Source organism: Elgaria multicarinata, chromosome 5, assembly GCF_023053635.1.
Source record: "Elgaria multicarinata webbii isolate HBS135686 ecotype San Diego chromosome 5, rElgMul1.1.pri, whole genome shotgun sequence".
NCBI classification, from domain to species: domain Eukaryota; kingdom Metazoa; phylum Chordata; class Lepidosauria; order Squamata; family Anguidae; genus Elgaria; species Elgaria multicarinata.
The window spans coordinates 131,166,490-131,185,986 of record NC_086175.1 but is presented as its reverse complement, the minus strand read 5'-3'; the positions used below and the strand labels follow the sequence as shown (position 1 = coordinate 131,185,986).

Genomic DNA, 19,497 nt, shown 5'->3' with positions numbered 1-19,497 from the left:
AGATGATGTATTTTTCCCACAGTCTCCTTATTTATGGAAAACTTACTTTGCCTTTCCAGTAAAATTTAAATCCAGCTAACAACAGAAGTACCACAAAACCTCGTAAAAGACAACAATATACATTTTAAAATCATACATTTTAAATGGAGGAGCTTTCTTGGTTTGTCATCTTTGTCATCTTTATGCCCAAGGCACTGTTACCTACTCTTGGATCAGGGTAGAAAAACAATGAAATAATATAACATATATCCATGATATCTGGTAATATGCAGATAGCTCAGGTGAACACCACCGTCCTGCCCATGTTCCTCAGCAACTGCTGTATATAGTCCTACTACTTCTGATACGGAAGGCAACACGTAGTTATCAGGACTAGTAGCCATTGATAGCTTTCTCCTCCAGGAAGTTATCTAACCCCCTTTTAAAGCCATCCAAATTGGTGGCCATCACCACATCTTGTGGTAGTGAATTCCATAGTTTAACTGCATGCTGTGTGAAGAAGTCCTTCTTTTTATCCGTCCTGAATCTCCCACCGATTATTCTCATGGGATAATCCCGGGTTTCAGGATTTCGAGAGAGGGAGGCAAATGTCTCCCTGTCCACATTCTCCACACCATGCATAATTCTGTATACCTCTATCACGTTTTCCCTTAGTCTCCTTTTCCCCAGCTAAACAGTCCCAGCTGATGCAACCTTTCCTCATAGGGGAGATGCTCCAGCCCCTTGATCATTTTAGTTGCCCTTTTCAGCACAGCAGTGCCCTTCATACTCATTTTCATTAGCATACAAGAACCCTGGCTGTACTGTGATCAAGCACCACTCTGCCCTTTCAGCCTTGCATATGTAAGAGAGGAGAGAATCATAGAATAGCAGAGTTGGAAGGGGCCTACAAGGCCATCGAGCCCAACCCCCTGCTCAATGCAGGAACCCACCCTAAAACATACCTGACAGATGGCTGTCCAGCTGCCTCTTGAAGGCCTCTAGTGTGGGAGAGCCCACAACCTCCCTAGGTAACTGATCCCATTGTCGTACTGCTCTAACAGTCAGGAAGTTTTTCCTGATGTCCAGCTGGAATCTGGCTCCCTGTAACTTGAGCCCGTTATTCTGTGTCCTGCACTCTGGGAGGATCGAGAAGAGATCCTGGCCCTCCTCTGTGGGACAACCTTTTAAGTATTTGAAGAGTGCTCTCATGTCTCCCCTCAATCTTCTCTTCTCCAGGCTAAACATGCCCAGTTGTTTCAATCTCTCTTCATAGGTTCTTTGTTTCCAGACCCCTGATCATCCTGGGATGGCCGATATTCCTGCTCCTATGCCTGTTTTAGTATTGTATAACTGGCTTTTTCCAGCAGGAAAGGCTTCACAGGCCCAGAGCGCATGCAATGGGATAGCACGAGGTCATCAGCTGAGCTGAGGAATTCATGTGCTTCCACAAGCAGACTGGCAGTGAAACACGTAGATAGGTTTCACAGCTCTCCTACTGAGACAGCTAGCAGAATTAGGCTGGAGCCAGGGAAGCCCTCAGCAAACGGAGTAGGTGGGGGGAGATAGCGATTTTTGCCAATTACTCCTCCCCACAAGAGCTTCAATGCTGTTTAAGGATCCAGTAATCCTCTGGGGCAGACTTTGGGGGAACAGAATGGGCTGGAGGGGGAGAATTGGTGAATACTGCCTTATTACTGCTTTCATGAGCATTCTATGAGCAGAACTCCATTCATGGGTCACCAGATCCAATCTATAAATTTAAAGCCACCTTGATTAAAAATCTGATAGGCCAGCTGGGCTGCATCAAGTGGGCCATCCTGGTTCTAAGGGAATAACACATCCTCCAGTCACTAGGTTATGTAGCGTGGCCTTGACTGACGCCATGCTGCATTTAGAGTCAGGGTCCGAGGACGCTGGGGGGACATAGGTTGCGGAGCCTCCGCCATGAGTGGCTATATTCATCGCTTTGGAGAACCTGTGGCTTCTAGAGCATTTTCCCTCAGAATCGCCATTACGCGTTTAGCCCTCAGAAGGCTTAAGTGTCATGAATCTCATACAGTGGCGACAGATCTCAATGATGCGAGCCTCTCCCAAACAAATCAGAGAGAATATCTGTCTGTTGGGGAAGCTTGCCAACACATTTCCAGAGGGGAAAATGGCCTTAACAGCCATGCGAGCCCTCCCTGATGCAATCCCAGATCGCTGGAGGGTAAAACAGCGAAAAATACTAACAAAAATAAATTAACAAAATTGTTAACAAAAACTGAAAACAAACTAAAAACCACAGCACTCTAAAGCTTTCTCCTCATGAGAAAGACAAAAGTTCCCAGCAAGACATCCTTTCAGCAAGGCGGTTGAAAGAGAACTGAGGAGAAGGGCGGGAAACCCAGAGTCAGTGGACGGTGGGGGAGGGGTTCCCGCCAAAACCGTTTGCCTCAGCTATAGACGTTTCCGGAATGAGCTCCGTGCAGGCGCGGAGCCCATATGTGTGATGCACAGAGACCACGAAGAAGAACACAGATTTGCATTGATTGTTTCCACACACCCCAAGAGCCTATTTTGTAATTTGAGATTTTTACGAACATGGGCTGCCAGAAAACAAATGGGGTGTCTGACCTATTCTGCTCCATCCTGAGTCAGAAAAAGCTTGTGTGGCATGGGATAGCTGGGTAGAAAACTAACTAGTTGAAATGACAGTATTGTCTCACTTGATGTGCACATTTTTAGTCAAGGTTGGACTCGATGGCTTTGTAGGCCCCCTCCAACTCTGCTATTCTATGATTCTATGTTCTTTGGGGTTATGGCGGCTGCTAAGCCTCTGGCCAATGAATGAGATGTTCTGATTTATTTATTTATTTATTACTTTTCTATACTGCCCAATAGCCGGAGCTCTCTGGGCGGTTCACAAAATACCTTCGCTCTGCACGTTCTTTCTTTTTCAAGACAACATCCAGGTCCTGCAGCTGCTCTTCTAACTTCTCACAGAGTAATTTCTAGGGGGATAAACCAAAACAGAGCATTAACATTAATATCACAAACAGCTTTACACAGCCAATTTCTTAACGGGACATTTCTCAGTACGGTGGCCACAATGGGCAAGCAAAGGCAGACAGTTTCCAGACATCAAGCAGTAAGCAGAAGGAAGGACTTCAAGGCCAAAAGAAGGAAACACAGCCCCTTTAGGAAGCCCACATGAAAATGTGGGATGATCCTCATTGTAAAGTCCACGACATGTTCAAATTTATTCCTAAACTTGCAGTTCAAGTACGCAGCCTTGTTTTCAGTAATTCCACCTCCCATGCATGTGGCAGAAGTAAAAGATTCATGATGCAGTAAATGTCAGAAAGGTTTAAGATTTGTTAAGTCGCAGGAGAATGCAAAGAAAGCCTGAATCAAAGGAGACGGCTCCAACTGAGCTATAATGGAACATATCAATCACAAGGTTTGAGTTAATGTGCCCCACTTTTATTTTACTTCTGCCATGTCTACTTCCCCATACATACAACCCTCAGGAACATAGGAAGCTGCTTTATACTGAGTCAATCCATTGGTCCATCTAACTCAGTACTGTCAATGCTGACTGGCAGCAGCTGTCCAGGGTTCCAGACAGGAGTTTTTCCAGCCCTTTCTGGAAATAGCAGGGATTGAACCTGGAAGAGGGGATCTACCACTGAGCTATCCAACAGGGGATAGAGAGCATTTTTTTCCTGGTCTTAATTGTGGCTAAGCATTATATCAGCAGGGTTACCCACAGTTAAGGGTATTAACGGTTCCTGCTCAATCAGGACTTGAAACCAGCTTGGACTCCTGGTTCAGCTGGGAACTAAGGTTAGCTATAGCCAAGGTTGAATGCTTCTGGGGAGAAAGTTTGCAACACAGAATAGAAGGGGAGGTACCCCGGGTAAGCAATCAGGAATATTACATCTGCATGGGGCCTATATGCTGTGAAAATGACAAATGCCACACAAACATTGGGACCGTGAATATATAGGTTAATTCTGTGCAAATGCTAGAATCCTCAATGCGCAACTGATGTCAGAATGTCTGGCTTAGTTATAGTGAGCTTATAATGGAATTTATCAATCTGAAAGATTAGGATGAATGTTATCTTCTGGATACGAGACAGGGAAGGTAGTTTGTTCTGAAGGTAGGTTTACAGTGCTTGCCAAAGGAGGCACAGGTATTTGCAGAAATCATTAGGCATAGAAATTACAAGCCACAGTAGCAATATAAGCATCATGATCTCATGGTCATGATGAGGCTTGTAAACCTCTCATGGATGGTTTAATTGGTTCTCCTGCACACTGCAGAGGGTTGGACTAGATGATTCTTGTGGTCCCTTCCAACTCAACAATTGTATGATTCTATGATCTCCCAACAAGATCAAATTTTTGTACTGATCTTGGGATGAGAAGAAGCAAAAATTAGGTAGGTAGAGTGCAGTAATACTAAACAACACTTAACTAATTGCAAATGTAATGGGAAAATATAAACACTGCTTGACAATGCAGCAAAATCTCTAGATACTATCAATGATTGAGCCTTTGAACAGTCAGTCCTAGAACTTAACAGGAGAGGTGTCTTTAACCCTAAGCAGTACGGAAGATTTAAATGTGGCTGAACCATTTGGAAACAGTGATGACCATGTGATCAGATTCATTCAACGTGTGGAATAGGAAAACGGCCCAGAACTTCCAAAACCCTAATGACTCCTTTAAAAAGGGAACCTCTCACAGGAACAAGAGGATTAGTTAAAAGGAAGCTGAAAAATGTTATTAGGAAGGTTAAACTCATTTAAGAATCTTGAAAGTTATTTACAAAACAATGTAATATAGACTCAAATATATACTATGATTACAAAATAAACATGATCGAGTCTCCAAAAGAAATAAGCAAGGTTAACTAATCAGACAGTGGGACTGGAAAAAAAGAGACTAAGGGGAGACATGTTAGAGGTGTACAAAATTATGCTTGGTGTGGAGAATGTGGCTAGGGAGAGATTTATCTCCCTCTCTCAAAATCCATAGGGATCTCTCTCAGTCTTGCTTTTGAGAGCTCTCATTTTGGCCAGGACTCAAGAGCAGATTGGAGAGAGAGAGATTGCGACGGGGAATGGACAATGTGCAGGAGGAGAAGCCGGGACCCACCAGTTTTCCATTTGCGCACATGGGAAAAATTACACTTTCGATGTAAACAAAGTGTAAGGTGATGCACGTTGGGGCAAAAAAACCCAACTTCAAGTATAACCTAATGGGATCTGAGCTGGTGGTGACCGAACAAGAAAGAGGTCTTGGGATTGTGGTGGACAGCTCGATGGAAATGTCTACCCAGTGTGCGGCCGCTGTAAAGAAGGCAAACTCCATGTTAGGCATGATAAGAAAAGGAATTGAGAATAAAACGGCCAGTATCGTACTGCCCTTATACAAATCGATGGTGCGACCACACTTTGAATACTGTGTACAGTTCTGGTCACCACACCTAAAGGATATTATAGAGCTGGGGGGGGGGGAAGTGCAGAAAAGGGCAACTAAAAGGATTAAGGGGCTGGAGCATCTCCCCTACGAGGGAAGGTTACATCAACTGGGATTGTTTAGCCTGGAAAAAAGGAGAGTAAGGGGAGACATGATAGAGGTGGACAAAATTATGCATGGTATGGAGAATATGGATAGGGAGACATTTTTCTGCCTCTCTCAAAATACTAGAACCCGGGGTCATCCCATGAAACTGATTGGTGGGAGATTCAGGACAAATAAAAGAAAGTACTTCACACAGCGTTTAGTTAAATGATGTACACTGATGGAGCTAAATAAATAAATAAAATGTAGTGATGGCCACCAATCTGGATGGCTTTAAAAGGGGGTTGGATAAATTCCTGGAGGCGGAGGCTATCAATGGCTGCTAGCCCTGATGGTTGTGTGCTATCTCCAGTATTCGAGGCAGTAAGCGTGTGTGCACCAGTTGCTGGGGAACATGGGTGGGAGGGTGCTGTTGCACCACGTCCTGCTTGTTCATCCCTGGCCGAAGGCTGGTTGGCCACTGTGTGAACAGAGTGCTGGACTAGATGGACCCTTGGTCTAATTCAGCATCAGGGCACCTCTTAAGTTCTTATTACAGGGAAGTGCAGGCAAGGTTCCCAGTCCCGTTTTTGTGCAAAAATAGTTCCAGGACCATTAAAAAAAAAAAAAAGTACCTGACCCCAGTCGTGGTTGCAATCAGAGGCGGGAAGGGGACATGGGCAGTAGCTTGAGTGCAATTGTGAATGGCGATCGCGGCACTGCTAGGCAAGGGAGGCAGTGGTTTTGATGTTCTTGCCAGTTTAGAACTGACAAAAGCAGTCAATCACCCGACAGTTCTAGAAACTCGAAAAATAGTTAATGACACTAATATAAGTCTTGTCACTTGTGGACTGCGAAGGTAGCCTTTAAAAAAAGATCAGTGGATGAATCCAGGTAATTGCAGACTTGTACGCCTAAGGTGTGCCTTGGGCAACTTGGTAGAAAGTATCACAGTTAGATCTGCTTAAACATACAGAAAAAGAAGCCTTGCCAAGGAAGACTCAGCATGGCTCCTGAAAAGGGAAGCCTTGCCTCACTAACCTTTCAGAATTCATTCAGGATGTCAACACCCATGCAGAAGGGGGCGATCCCTATGACACTGTGTACTTGGGTTTTCAAAAAGCTTTTGATAAAGTCTCTCACCAAAGGCTCGTGAGGAAACTTAGCGTTCTCGTGATAAGAGGGGCATTTTCTCTTATAGCTCAGTAACTGGTTAAAAGAAAGAAAACAGAAAGGAGGAATAAATGGACGGTTTTCATAAAGGAGGGAGGTCAACAGGACTCCTTGAGGAGCTGTACCAACAGCAGTGGTGTATAAATGGGGGGGGGGGGGAGAATGAAGTGGAGTCAACTAACGTATTAAAGTAGCCAAGTGTAAAGATGGCCCTAATTGCATTTTACTCAGGATTGAACAGAATCCCAAATACACTGCAGAGAGATTTAAAAAGAAAAAGAAAAAAAAGCTCTCCTTAAATTGGGTGAATAGATATAGAATGGCCAATGAGATTTGGCATAAGTAAATGCAAAACGAGACTTATTTGGACAAGAAAATAAACAAATCCTAACTTTACATATACAAAAGTGAGACATTAACTAGCTTTAGCCTCCTACTCCAACATTCCTTCCTGCCCACAGAACAGCTGATCAGTTTAGGAAGAGAGGAAAGAGAACCTGGCATCCTAATGTTTTTCAAAGTTTTCTTTGTGCAGATTCTGGATTTGCTGGATACAGAAATTCATTTTTTTTAAAAAAGCACAGAGTACACCTGAATATACCCCTGATCGTCAGGTGCTGGGAACAAGCAGTGGATGGTTTGTTTCAGCACTGCAATTCTTATGTTCGCAAGTTATTTTGTTCCTTTGTATTAAGTTGTAGGAATCAAGATATACGTACCTAAAAACAGGTATCTTTTATAATGCAATTCATTTCTGGCAAAATAAATGTTCTTCTAGGATTATGTAATAGCCTTGTTCCACGCACACACACACAAATTACTGCATTTTACAGATCTTGTTATAATATGCATTAATGTTAATGAATATTCCCAAAGTAAGGAGGGCTCTTTTTCATAACCAGACCACCACTCGGGGTTTGAATGAGAGGAAAAAACACGTAAAGGAAAAGAAGTAAAGACAAAGCCTACGTGTTGGCAAGGCGGGCAGAACCACTCTCCATCAGGAATGATCATCAGTGGGGGTCGAAGACATGCCGTGTGGTAGCCGCTGTCACAGGAGTCACACAAGAGAATCTGTGGAGGTGAACCAAAATGTCAGTGTGCCTTTGCACTCACACTATGAAACACATCAAGGTGGTATCTTACTTCCATATGTTTGCATCCAAAATTCTGAGATTAATAGCGATCAGAGACGACGTTTTGCTTTTGCTGGAAAACAAAGGGGGGGGGTGTGCGTGATCCAGGCAAAATTAAGCCCTTTTAAATTACATTAACCCAATGGAAGAGTAATGGACATCAATGGGACTTGAAAGGGCAGCTGATTGAAGATAAGAGCTTTTCTCCACTGAGCACTGAAAAGGCACCTATTTCTCAGCACTCAGCAGGAAAAAAAATCTTATCTCTGATCAGATGCTAACCAGACATAAGAGGTTTTCCCTGCCAGGAAAAGAGGTGGGGCCTGAGGTGGAAACTGCTGAATGATTCAGTCCTGCTCACTTCTGAGTAGACGTGCAGAGCCTTGGCCTGCTTACTTGTGAACAGACATGTTGCTCATGCTTACTTCTGAGTAGACATGTAGAAGCTTGGTATTTGGGATGCTATTTGAAAGTGATGCTGAGTGATTCATTCCTACTTATTCCTTAGCAACCATGCAGAGATTGTCCTGCTTACTCATGAGCACACTCACTGCTCATGCTTACTTCTGAGGAGTCATGCAGAGTCTTGGTATTCAGGAAGTGTCGGCGAGTTATTCAGTCCTGCTTACTTCTGAGTAGACAGAGGGTTGTCCTGCTTAGTTTTGAATAGGCTTAAAATTGGTAGAATCAGTTTGGGCTCACTTACTCTGCCTTTGGCCACACCCACAGATGGATTGCGGCCTCGGAGACCACTCCTAGATTGGAATTTGGCCCTTGAGGTGAAAAAGGTTCCTCATCCCTGGCTTAACTATCCTGCAGGACTGTTGAGAGGATAAAAGGGGGGAACTCAGTACGTTGCCCTGAGCTCCTTGGAATGGCAGGATAAAATGTTCATGAACACACACACGCCCTGGTTTGAACTTCCAAATGTACAGCAGGCAAACCATGATTTAGAACTGCTTGTCTGCTTTAATTTCCCATCCTCTCAGCAGTCAGCTTCATATGTTCACCCTGCCTCAAGGTGAAGCAGCCTGTAGAGATGGATTGACGGCCATAACTGTAGTTTCCTTTATTCAGGCTTCACGCCAAACTATGGTTTGCACACCCATTTCAAACCATGGTTGATCTTGGTATACCGGTTAATCACACACGATAACAGGCAATTCAGACACCATGCCAAACCATAGTTAAGCTTCCTTTAGCCCCAGCCTGGAATGATATCTGAACTGGGCAGCATCTCTGTGAAGTACTCAAGATAGGCTTTTCTAGTGTCACCATTCTCAAAGACAAGAACCTACTAGCTCTGGGTGATTGGGGAGGCCACACTTCTTGCACGGCTCGTCATCATCAGCAGGTGTATGTTCTTCCTCCTCCTCCTGCTCCTCCTCCTCAGAGTCTTCTTCGCTCTCCGACCCCTCACTCTCATCATTGCTCGAGTATCTCCACCTGCCACGAGTTCGAGTCCCAGCCCATCGCACTTTACTTCGCTGTGAAGCCTAGAAACCCAGCAATAAGGAAAACCTCACTGTCTCAATATTTGGGAATAGTCCACACAAAACCGTATAGCATGAGTGTTTCAGATAAATTACTTCTGCCTTGCACGATGCATTCCTCCAATTTACACTTGACTGAAAAAGCAAACAACCACAAGCAGTTTATAAAACGACTTTTAGGCATGACAATGTCTGTATTCGGATGTAATGCTGAACCATGGTTTAGTGTTACTAGAATGAGCTGGAGCAAGTTTGGCCTTGCACACTCCCCGCCTTCCCCATCCAGGTACAGCCACAAGGAGGAAACTGTACACTCCTGCTTTCATTATGATTAACCACAATTTAGTGTGTCGTCCAAACCCTAAACTGTGGATAATCTGAACTATAATTTGTTGAAACAAGACAGCTTCATAAAGCACAGTTTATAGAGCTGGCTTATTTCAATAAACCATAGTTAAGATTAAACACTGCGGCCGTTAATCTAACATGAAAATGAAAGCTTCCAGTCTCCTCCTTGTGACTGCGCCAGAGGAAGGAGTAGGTAGTAATCCAAACACTGGCATTAGAGGAAGAGTGCAGGTTCTGTACTCCTAGTTGAAATCTTCTATCTTCTTCAGCCTAGCCTGCAAACAAGGGACTTTGTATGAATCAGGTTGAATCAGCTGAGCAGACCAAAATGGGAACCTGAGATGGTTTGCTGTGGAGAATGGCTAGCTTTAGGGAGGAACTGGGAGGCACCTTAGTTCAGTTGCTGGCTGAGTCTTTTTTTCTGGAAAACAACTTGTCTCCTAGTGGATAGAGACAAGATCGCCTTGTATTGGACCATAGGATTGTGACTAAGGACAGGATCTCTGTGACTCATTCCTAAAACCACACAGTCTGAGCTCCCTTCTTCTCAGATCAAATGGGGGGTGGGTGACCGGGCAAGTGGGGATGCAGTAATCTCAAATCCAATGTGGACCAACTCTCAGGATCCTCTCTTCCCCTGGAACTTCCTGCCTCCTCCAGGTGTCCCCCATCCAAGGTGAACCAGTGGTTCATGTTGATCTTTGCTTTCTTGGCCATGAAATTTGGCCTTGCAGTAAACTAGCAGCCTAGCCTACTATTTCTGACTTCCTCAAGCAGGAACACAGGTCCCAAAGATCTTCTTTCCATCCCTGTTGGCTCTTGTATTTATCCGGCAAGTTCCAATTCCATTAAAAAAAACACCTGAACTCATGGCTGCAAAAAGACATCTGAATGACTCAATAGCAAACATTCCCTACAGAGTTTCCAAAATCAAACATGTGACTGTCAGCTCCTCCAACCTTGCAAAAGGGCAAAAGTTTCCTGTGCAACCAGTCACTGTATCCAGAGGCAAACCCATCCAGAACACCCTATATTCCACTGATGGGATAGGGTGGAATAAAGAGGTGTTTAGTGAGTGACTCTTTTACAGCTTTCAAAAGACATCAGACCAGTCTACCATCAACCAGCCTAATAGCTGTTCATGAAGTTCCATGTAGATTCAATTTTGCTCGAATGCCATTACTCAGCTCCAACTCTTCTTCCCCTCAGCCCCATGGGACTTTTTATTGTATGTACCAGCAAGCAAGGGAGGAGACTTGGCCATCTGACCATAGGCAGAAAGATTCAGAGTACATTTAAAAGCAAGTTGCTCCATGCCAGAGGGCCTTATTGTCCCCCAGGCGATGACACCATGAATGACAATGGAATCAGAAGCACCGTGTGTCAGACCAACAGGATGTGTAAACATCAGAGCTGTTACCTGATTAAAGAAATCGTAGTTGATCCATCATATGAGCTTTAGTTGGTTGATCAGTTAAATTTGTAACCAAAGAAAACACACACGTGTGCGTCTTTTTTAGATGATGTATGCATGTTAGAAGAGGTATTCCCTGTTCTTTCAGAATTCTCTCCTCTCTTAAAACGATGTTTGAAACATGTCGTTTTTAATAAGTATTTGCATTAAAAAAATACATTTTTTAAACTTGCTGACCGATTAATCAGGGCTAGTTTTTTAGTGTGTAAATATATTTTGAATTGGCCCATCAAACCTTTCTCTCATTCCTATCAATATCCCAGGCATCCCTGGGTACACGGGAGAGGGCCTTCTCGGTGGCTGCTCCAAGGCTCTGGAACTCCCTTCCCAGGGAGGCCAAGCTGGCTCCCTCCGTGCTACACTTTCGGAGGCAGGCAAAAACATTTTTGTTTTAGCAGGCTTTTGGAGCTGCTCTGGACCTGTGTTAATGTATTGGATTCTGCCCCCAACCCCCGCCTTTTAATCTGTTACTGTTTTTAAAAAATTTAACATGTTTTTAATTTTACTGTAGGTTTAATTCTATTTTAACTTTTGTAAATTTATATTTATATGTTTTAATTGTACATGTTTTAATCTTGTAAACCACCTTGAGTCCCAGTACTGGGAAAAAGGTGGGATATAAATAAAATAATAATAATAATAATAATAATAATAATAATAATAATAATAATTCTAAATTAGTGGTGGATAGACTACAGGCTTGAAGGATCCACTTTTTTCTTAGAACCCCGAGATCCACTAACCGGTTTACCTTCCCCATGATCATGTTTTAAGACTTGACCATGTTCCCTTTGAGTTACCAACATATGAGCCAAGGTTGGACTAACTCCCGTTGGGTGGTTTGTTTGGGCTTTTAAAAATATGATTGCCTGGAAGATCATGTTAGGAACCATCCCCCTCCCTTATCTGGGTTTGGAACCCGTGTTTGGAGTGACCCACCCTTCCCTTGGGTTCAGAACTGTGGCGATGGCAATGGGGAAACCATGTTGATGGGGACCTCACCATGGTAGTAGTGATTAGCTTTTGACTGTTCCGGAATTTCTTGGAGCCTATAGCAACTGACCATCAGCTATATGATCTCTGAAGTGTGCAACCATTAAGGTTTGCTGTGGGATTTCCTGAAATAAAGAAGTCACACTGATTTGGGTGCCCCTGTCAAGTTTGCCAGAATGTGCGCTTACCTGGGGGATGTGGAGACCTGACACTCCCTGGGAGTTCAGGCACTTTTTTTCCTTCCTTACCTGGAGATGCCAAGGATTGATCCTGGAAACTTCTGCATGCAAAGCGCACGTTCTACCACTGAGCGATGCCCCTCCTACCCTCTCTACTCCCCTGTTGACCCCACTCTTCCATATGCCTTCTATGCTATGTTTCATTATCTATACTCTCCTACTTTCCGAGATAACATTCTGGGCTGAAAAGTTCAAAATCCTGCAACATTTTGGTTCAAGTAAGGTTTGCAAATTGAACAATTTTATGAAAAGCTGGCCCAATTTGTAGATTGATACAGTGCTGAGAAAAAAGTCTGCGAACCCTCATGGTAATTACAGAAATTCCATCGCCCTACCATGATAGTCTTGTGCATCAAAACCAGTTCTTTTCTAAATATCCGATAAGGTTTATATTAATCAATTCTGTGTCTTGTGAAATTGAACAATGTATAAATTAGTCATACAATGAGTACTTAATAGTCAGTGTAAGTGAACTCCTAGAGTCCTTGGAGGCCTCCTGGCAATTGAGCTATGGAGTGCCGCAGGGCACCATCTTGTCCCCAATGTTATTTAACATCTATATGAAGCCGTTGGGAGCGGTCATTAGGGGATTTGGAGCTAAATGCCATCAATACGCTGATGACACGCAGCTCTATCTCCCTGTGACAACTGAATCAGGTGAGGCTGTGCAGGTCCTGGACCAGTGCCTAGACTCAGTAATGGGCTGGATGAGGGCCAATAAACTGAGACTGAATCCTGGCAAGACGGAAGCCCTGTGGGTGAGTGGTTCCCGAGTCCGGGAGACAGGCTCATTGCCTGTTCTGGATGGGGTTGCTCTGCCTCTGAAAGAACAGGTTCGTAGTTTGGGGGTACTCTTAGACCCATTTCTGTCGTTGGAGGCTCAAGTAGCCGCCACAGCTTAGAGTGCCTTTTACCATCTTCGGTTGGTTCGCCAACTACGGCCTCTCCTGGACAGGGATAGCTTGACCACAGTGGTACAGGCATTGGTAACCTCAAGATTGGATTACTGCAACGCGCTCTATGTGGGTCTGCCCTTGAAGCTGCTCTGGAAGCTGGAGCTAGTGCAGAATGCTGCAGCTCGGCTGTTGTCTGGAGTTGCCCCTTTCCAGCATGTAACTCCTCTGCTGAGGGAACTGCACTGGCTGCCTATTCGCTACCGGGCCAGGTTGAAGGTTCTGGTACTTGTGTACAAAGCCCTAAACAACTTGGGACCAGGATACCTGAGAGAGCGCCTTCTCCCTTACCAACCTGCCCGGTCACTGAGGTCATCCGAGGGCCTGCTCCTGGTGGTTCCACCTAGATCCATCCTCCGTTTGGAATCCAGCAGTGGAAGAGCCTTCAGCGTGGTGGCCCCCCTCCTGTGGAATTCCCTGCCTCTGGAGGTCAGGCAGGCTCCAACCTTGTACTCCTTTCGGCGCCTCCTGAAAACATCTTTATTCCAAGAAGCCTTTCTTTAACATGCAGCCTTGGATTTCTGTGTTGTTGTTGGGGTTTTTTTTTTGCTTCTTTTTAAATTTTGTTTTAACTGTTTTATTCTGTTTTTATTTTCATTTTACCTTGTACACCGATCCAAAATTTTTCAATGGGGAGCAGTATATAAATATTCTAAATAAATAAATAAATAAATAAATAGATGCATCAGCTCAATTAAAGGGAATAATTAGAATCAGGTGTTAAGATACATCTTTAGGTAGAATCACAGACTTCTAGGATAGCAGAGTTGGAAGGGGCCTACAAGGCCATTGAGTCCAACCCCCTGCTCAATGCAGGAATCCACCTACATCTGCAGGGGTGAGTTTGGGAGACCCCATCCTATAAAAGGATCAGAAAATTTGTGAATTTGGGCTTCACCATAAGGTTGTGTGGAAACACGTTATGCCATGATCAAAAGACATCTGAGGACCTCAGAAAAGCAGTTATTGCTGCTCATTTGTCTAGAAAGGGTTACAAAACCATGTCTAAGGATTTGGGCTCCAATCCACTGCCAGAGAGATAATCTACAAACGGAGAAGGCTCAAGACCAAAGTCACTCTACCCTGAAATGGTCCTCTTACCAAAATCTCTCCAAGAATAAACCGGGGCACCATCCAGGAAGTAAAAAAGAACCCTAGAGTAACATCTTAGTCAAATGTAAAACTTTTTGGCCTCATTTTCACCGAACACTGAGTTAGAACAGAAGAACCTCCTCCCAAACATCAAGAATGGATGGATCGGGGGAATGTGATGGTTTGGGCCTGCTTTGCTGCCTCAGGACCCGGACAACTTGCCTTTATTGACACAACCATGAATTCTGCAGTGTATCAGAAGATTCTAGAGGAGAATGTCAGGCCATCTGTCCATGAGCTGAACCTGAACCAAAAGTTGGTAATATAAACAGACAATGATCCTGGCTGCAGAAGAAGAAATGTCATGTTTTGGAATGGCCTAGTCAAAGTCCTGACGTAAACCCCATCAAAATGTTGTGGCAGGACTTGAAGTGAGCTGTTTGTGCAAGGACGCCCTCAAATTTCATTGAGTTGAAGCAGTTCTGTAAGGAAGGATGGGCCGAAATCCCCCAAAACCAATGTGAGAGACAACCAACACTTACAGGAAATGCTTAACTTGAAATCATTGCTGCAGGTACTCAATCTAAAGGTTCACATACTTTTTCATACATGGATATTGAATGCTGAATCGGTTGTGGATAAATAAATATTGAAAAAGCATCATATCTGTGTGTCATTTGTTTAATCAGGTTATCTATTTTTTAAGCTAGGATTATGGGGTTAGATTAAGATCTAATAATATTTTAGGCTGCAAATATGTGACAATCCTAAAGGGTTCACAAACCTTTTCTCACCACTATATAACTGATTGTGTGAAGGGGGCAGGGGGCAGAGCGAGGAAAAAATTGAGTGTCTTGACACAAGTTGGGGTTTCTAAAAACTTTAGCAATCTACCAAATTTGCTAAACTCAAGGCAACTTTCAGCAGAATATTTACCTTGCTGGCCTTTGAATTCATCTCCTTCTCTTGCTTTTTTGAGTCCTCTTTCTTGTCCTGCTTTTGCACTGGGACTGGTTTCTCTTCCTCGTCCTCGTTCCGCTTTTTCTCAGGCTTCTGATCCCGGGTCTCCACTAACTTGGGCGTAGGTTTAGATATCCTGGGAGACCGCCTTAGAATACGGCCAACGCTGACCACCTCCTCCTCCTTTTCATCCGCTGCATTCTGAGTCTTTGGAGGAGGATCGGTTTTCTTCCTACTTGAGATTCTGATTGTGAGCTTGATTCCTTCTTTCTGCCTCTCAGAGGTTATTTCCCTGTTCTCAGTTAGAGAACTTTCTTCTTCAGAGATCAGCTTATATTTACACTTGCTTTTCACAGACTCTTTTTTAGTCTCTGAAGGTTCTTCGACAGAACTTTGGGCATTGCCTAATTTGGGGGCTTCTCTCTCTTCAGCTTCAGAGTCCTTCTGTGGTTTAGAATTCTGCTCCTTGTGCACTGTGTTTTTATCTGGGAGTGGACTTTTAGGGTCAGCATCCTCTTTTCCAGGCACAGATTTCTCAGCGGGAAGGGCGGGAGCAGGGGACAGAGTAGCATCTGCTCTTGGTAAATCCGATTTCTCCTCTGGCTGACTTTTATTTTTCAAACCCACTTCATCTGATGGAGTAACCAGCTCCTTTGGAGAAGGTGACTTAAAGGATTTCTCCAGACACTCCTTGGGAGATGGTAGGCTGTCTTTTGCTTTAACCGATTCTTCTGGTTTCTTCAGGCAAACACCTGTTTTCGAAGGTGCCTCTACAATAGCCTCTGAACTTTTACTCTCATGCAGGTTTTCCTTTCCTTTAGGACCGGTTTCCTCCTTTAAAGGCACTTTCTGATGAGAAACCTCAGTGATCACACCAGCTACCTCTTTCCCTGTTTGCAAAATATTCCTCTCAACATCACTTGTTCTTACTATCGTGCTGACGGTCTCCAGTATTTTCTCCCCGCTCCTGCCATTTTTCTCCTTAGGCAAGCTGGGGGTGTCTTCCTTTGTGCTGGGGGAATGTTCTAACTTGTTATTTGGCAAGATTTTCTCACTACTAACCTCCCCGTTTACCAGGAATTTCCCATCAGTAATTGTAGGAACTCTCTTAAACATCTCCTCCTCTGGTTTCCCTTCCTCCTTCAAAACATCCTTCGTTGGTGTAATACATTTCCGCAAGGGTCCTTTTAATGGACTGTCATAATCGTCGGTCAACTTAATCTCTCGTTTTTTCAGTGGAATCTTTGCCTGCTGGTCATTTTTAATTTTTTCACTTTCTTCTGCCGTTCTCTCCACAGCTTCCTGGGGAGTTTTGACACTAACACAGAACTCTATCCTCTCAGGTTCATGAACAGTTTTCTCCGTGTTGCTATTTACATCTTTCAAGTCTTTTGGCTCTAGCTTATTCTCCTTCACTTCTGGTTTAACAGGCTTAACATTTTCTTTAAAAGAGTCATTTTCTTCTTTGGTATGTGTTTCCCCATTGTTTTCCAAAGGCTTCTCTAGCTTTACAATAACGGGTAGCTTTATGATTTCTCTCTCCTCTACTCTTTCTACTTTTATCTTGTTTTCCTCTTCTGGAATTGAGGGAAGTGGAAGGTTTTCCAACTGCTTAGGCTGCTCCTCTTTTATCCCCTCCTTCTCTTCCTTCACCTTTAATTCACTTTCTGTTTAAAAAAAAAGAAGAAGCAAAGTTATGACAACAATAAGCCAAAAGTACTTTCCTTGTTTTCCCAATATCACACATTTTTGTATTTATAGTAAACCAGTGTTAGTCACATAAATGCCAATATTCGCTAAAACAGGAACAAAAATGGTTCCAGTTATGCCTTTCAGTGGGCAAAGGATTTTGAAATAACAGAGTCATAGCCATATCTATGTGACAAGATCATACTGGTTTTATACTATTTAAACTGTCATGGCTTCCCCCAAGAGAATCCTGGGAACTGTCATTTGATCCGGTACTCAGAATTATCTACTAGACATTCCCTAGCTGAGAATTATCTATTAGACATTCCGTAGCTGAGAATTATCTACTAGACATTCCCTAGCTGACATCCCATGCCTGCCTCCTATGCTACAGAACTACAATTCTCAGGTACTCTATTTGAAGTCTACAGAATAGAGTAAAAAATGATCAAAAGACTAAGCAAACTCAGTGGTGAAGCAATTCCAACTTGCCTGGCTCTCTTTTCTCAATGTCATTTTGGCCCCAGACCAAGACACTTCCATTTTCTCAGCACTTTTATCATTCAGTTTGAACTATTTTTTTCTTGCCAGGCTTAGCTGTTTTTATGCTGCTGCTGCTAGTAGTGATTTTACTGTTGTATGTGTAAAGATGTAAATATCTGCATGCTTGTTTTATTGTGTTTTAAAATTTTATAAGCCAATTTAAATGGGAATTTCATTGAAGAGTGCGGTATAGAACACACCCACACCCAAATAAATGTTACCTATCTATTTACAATATTTCTATGCCACTCCATTAACAGCGCTCTCTGGGCAGCATACTACATCAAAAGCCAGTTTGGAAATTTTAAAAAGCCAAAAGCAGAGGGTTGATAAAAGCCCCAGCAGGCTCCCTGAAAGCCTGGTGCCAAAACAAATGCAGAGCAGGTGGCAGGCAGGCCTAGCTTCTCTCTGGCCTTCCTTCGTCTCACATCAGTTCGCTGGTCTCTGTTCACCTCTCTGCCGCTAAGATCATCTTCTTGGCCCGCCGCTCTGACCATGTCACTCCACTTCTGAAATCTCTTCATTGGCTTCCAATTCACTCCAGAATCCAATATAAACTTCTCCTGCTGACCTTCAAAGCTTTTCACGGCCTAGCTCCTGCCTATCTCTCCTCTCTCATCTCACACTATTGCCCCGCTCGTGCTCTCCGCTCCTCTGATGCCATGCTTCTCGCCTGCCCAAGGACCTCTACTTCCCTTACTCGGCTTCGTCCTTTTTCTTCTGCTGCCCCTTACGCCTGGAACGCTCTTCCAGAACACTTGAGAACTACAAACTCAATCACAGCTTTTAAAACTCAGCTAAAAACTTTTCTTTTCCCTATAGCTTTTAAATATTGAGTTTGTTCTGACTCTATACTGTTTAGCTTCACCCTACCCAGTGCCTGCTTACACTTCCCTGTGCCTGTTTGCATTCTCTTTCCCTCCTTATTGTTTACTACAACTTTATTAGATTGGAAGCCTATGCGGCAGGGTCTTGCTATTTACTGTGTAATCTGTACAGCACCATGTACATTGATGGTGCTATATAAATAAATTATTATTAATAATAATAATAATAATAATAATAATAATAATAATAGCTAGGGAGAGCGTTCAGTGATGCAGCTAGGGCTGGACCTCAGGCCTGAAGTCCAGGGCCCCACAGGCAATGACCATCGAGAGAGCAGCAGGTGATGGGGGCAACAGCAAACAGGCCTGGCTGCAACACCTGGGCCAGCATGGAGATGCTGGAGCTCACTAGGGCTGACACTGCTCACCACAGCACCTTTCCTTATTTCATAAAATATTTCAAAGTCAGGAGGCAGATGGACACACCTATTGTATTATTATTTTTTCACACAAAAAAATATGTATTAGCCTTTTCTACAAAATAATAATAATAATAATGCTAATTCCCAAATAAATGTGTTTAGTATCAAGGTAGCAGAAACAAACTCCAACTTATTCCTGTAGTTATGCTGCAATGATTTAATTGAGTTTAAAATGTGAAATTACACAAGCTTAGAGATGTTTTCTTTTCTTTTTTTCAGCAGAGTTGGCAAACAGTCCCCCACCCACCCCCCATTTTTTTGCTCTAACATAACAGGAACGTAGAAGCAGTTTTAAAGCACAGAACGGCAACGCAGGAGCGAATGGGCTGCATGCACCAGCACCCTTCTCGTTTGCAATAAGACAGAGAATCCTGCCTTATTGTCCTGTACAAATGTGTACACATAAGAAGAGCCCTGCTGGATCAGACCATGCGTCCATCTAGTCTAGCGTTCTGTTCCCACAGTGGCCAACCAGCTGTCATAGAATCATAGAATAGCAGAGTTGGAAGGGGTCTACAAGGCCATCTAGTCCAACCCCCTGCTCAATGCAGGAATCCA

The 19,497-nt window shown here is 43.6% G+C and overlaps 1 protein-coding gene across 1 annotated transcript in view; it reads right to left on the bottom strand.

The window, feature by feature from the left end:
• RSF1 (remodeling and spacing factor 1) overlaps positions 1-19,497 on the bottom strand; it is a 66,462-nt gene that overhangs the window by 21,921 nt on the left and 25,044 nt on the right. The window contains exons 6-9 of the mRNA XM_063127224.1: positions 15,375-17,065; positions 9,145-9,342; positions 7,680-7,784; positions 2,896-2,975 (exon numbers count right to left, since the gene is read on the bottom strand). Of these exons, the coding sequence (XP_062983294.1) occupies positions 2,896-2,975; positions 7,680-7,784; positions 9,145-9,342; positions 15,375-17,065 (2,074 nt within the window). The remainder of the gene's footprint in view (positions 1-2,895; positions 2,976-7,679; positions 7,785-9,144; positions 9,343-15,374; positions 17,066-19,497) is intronic.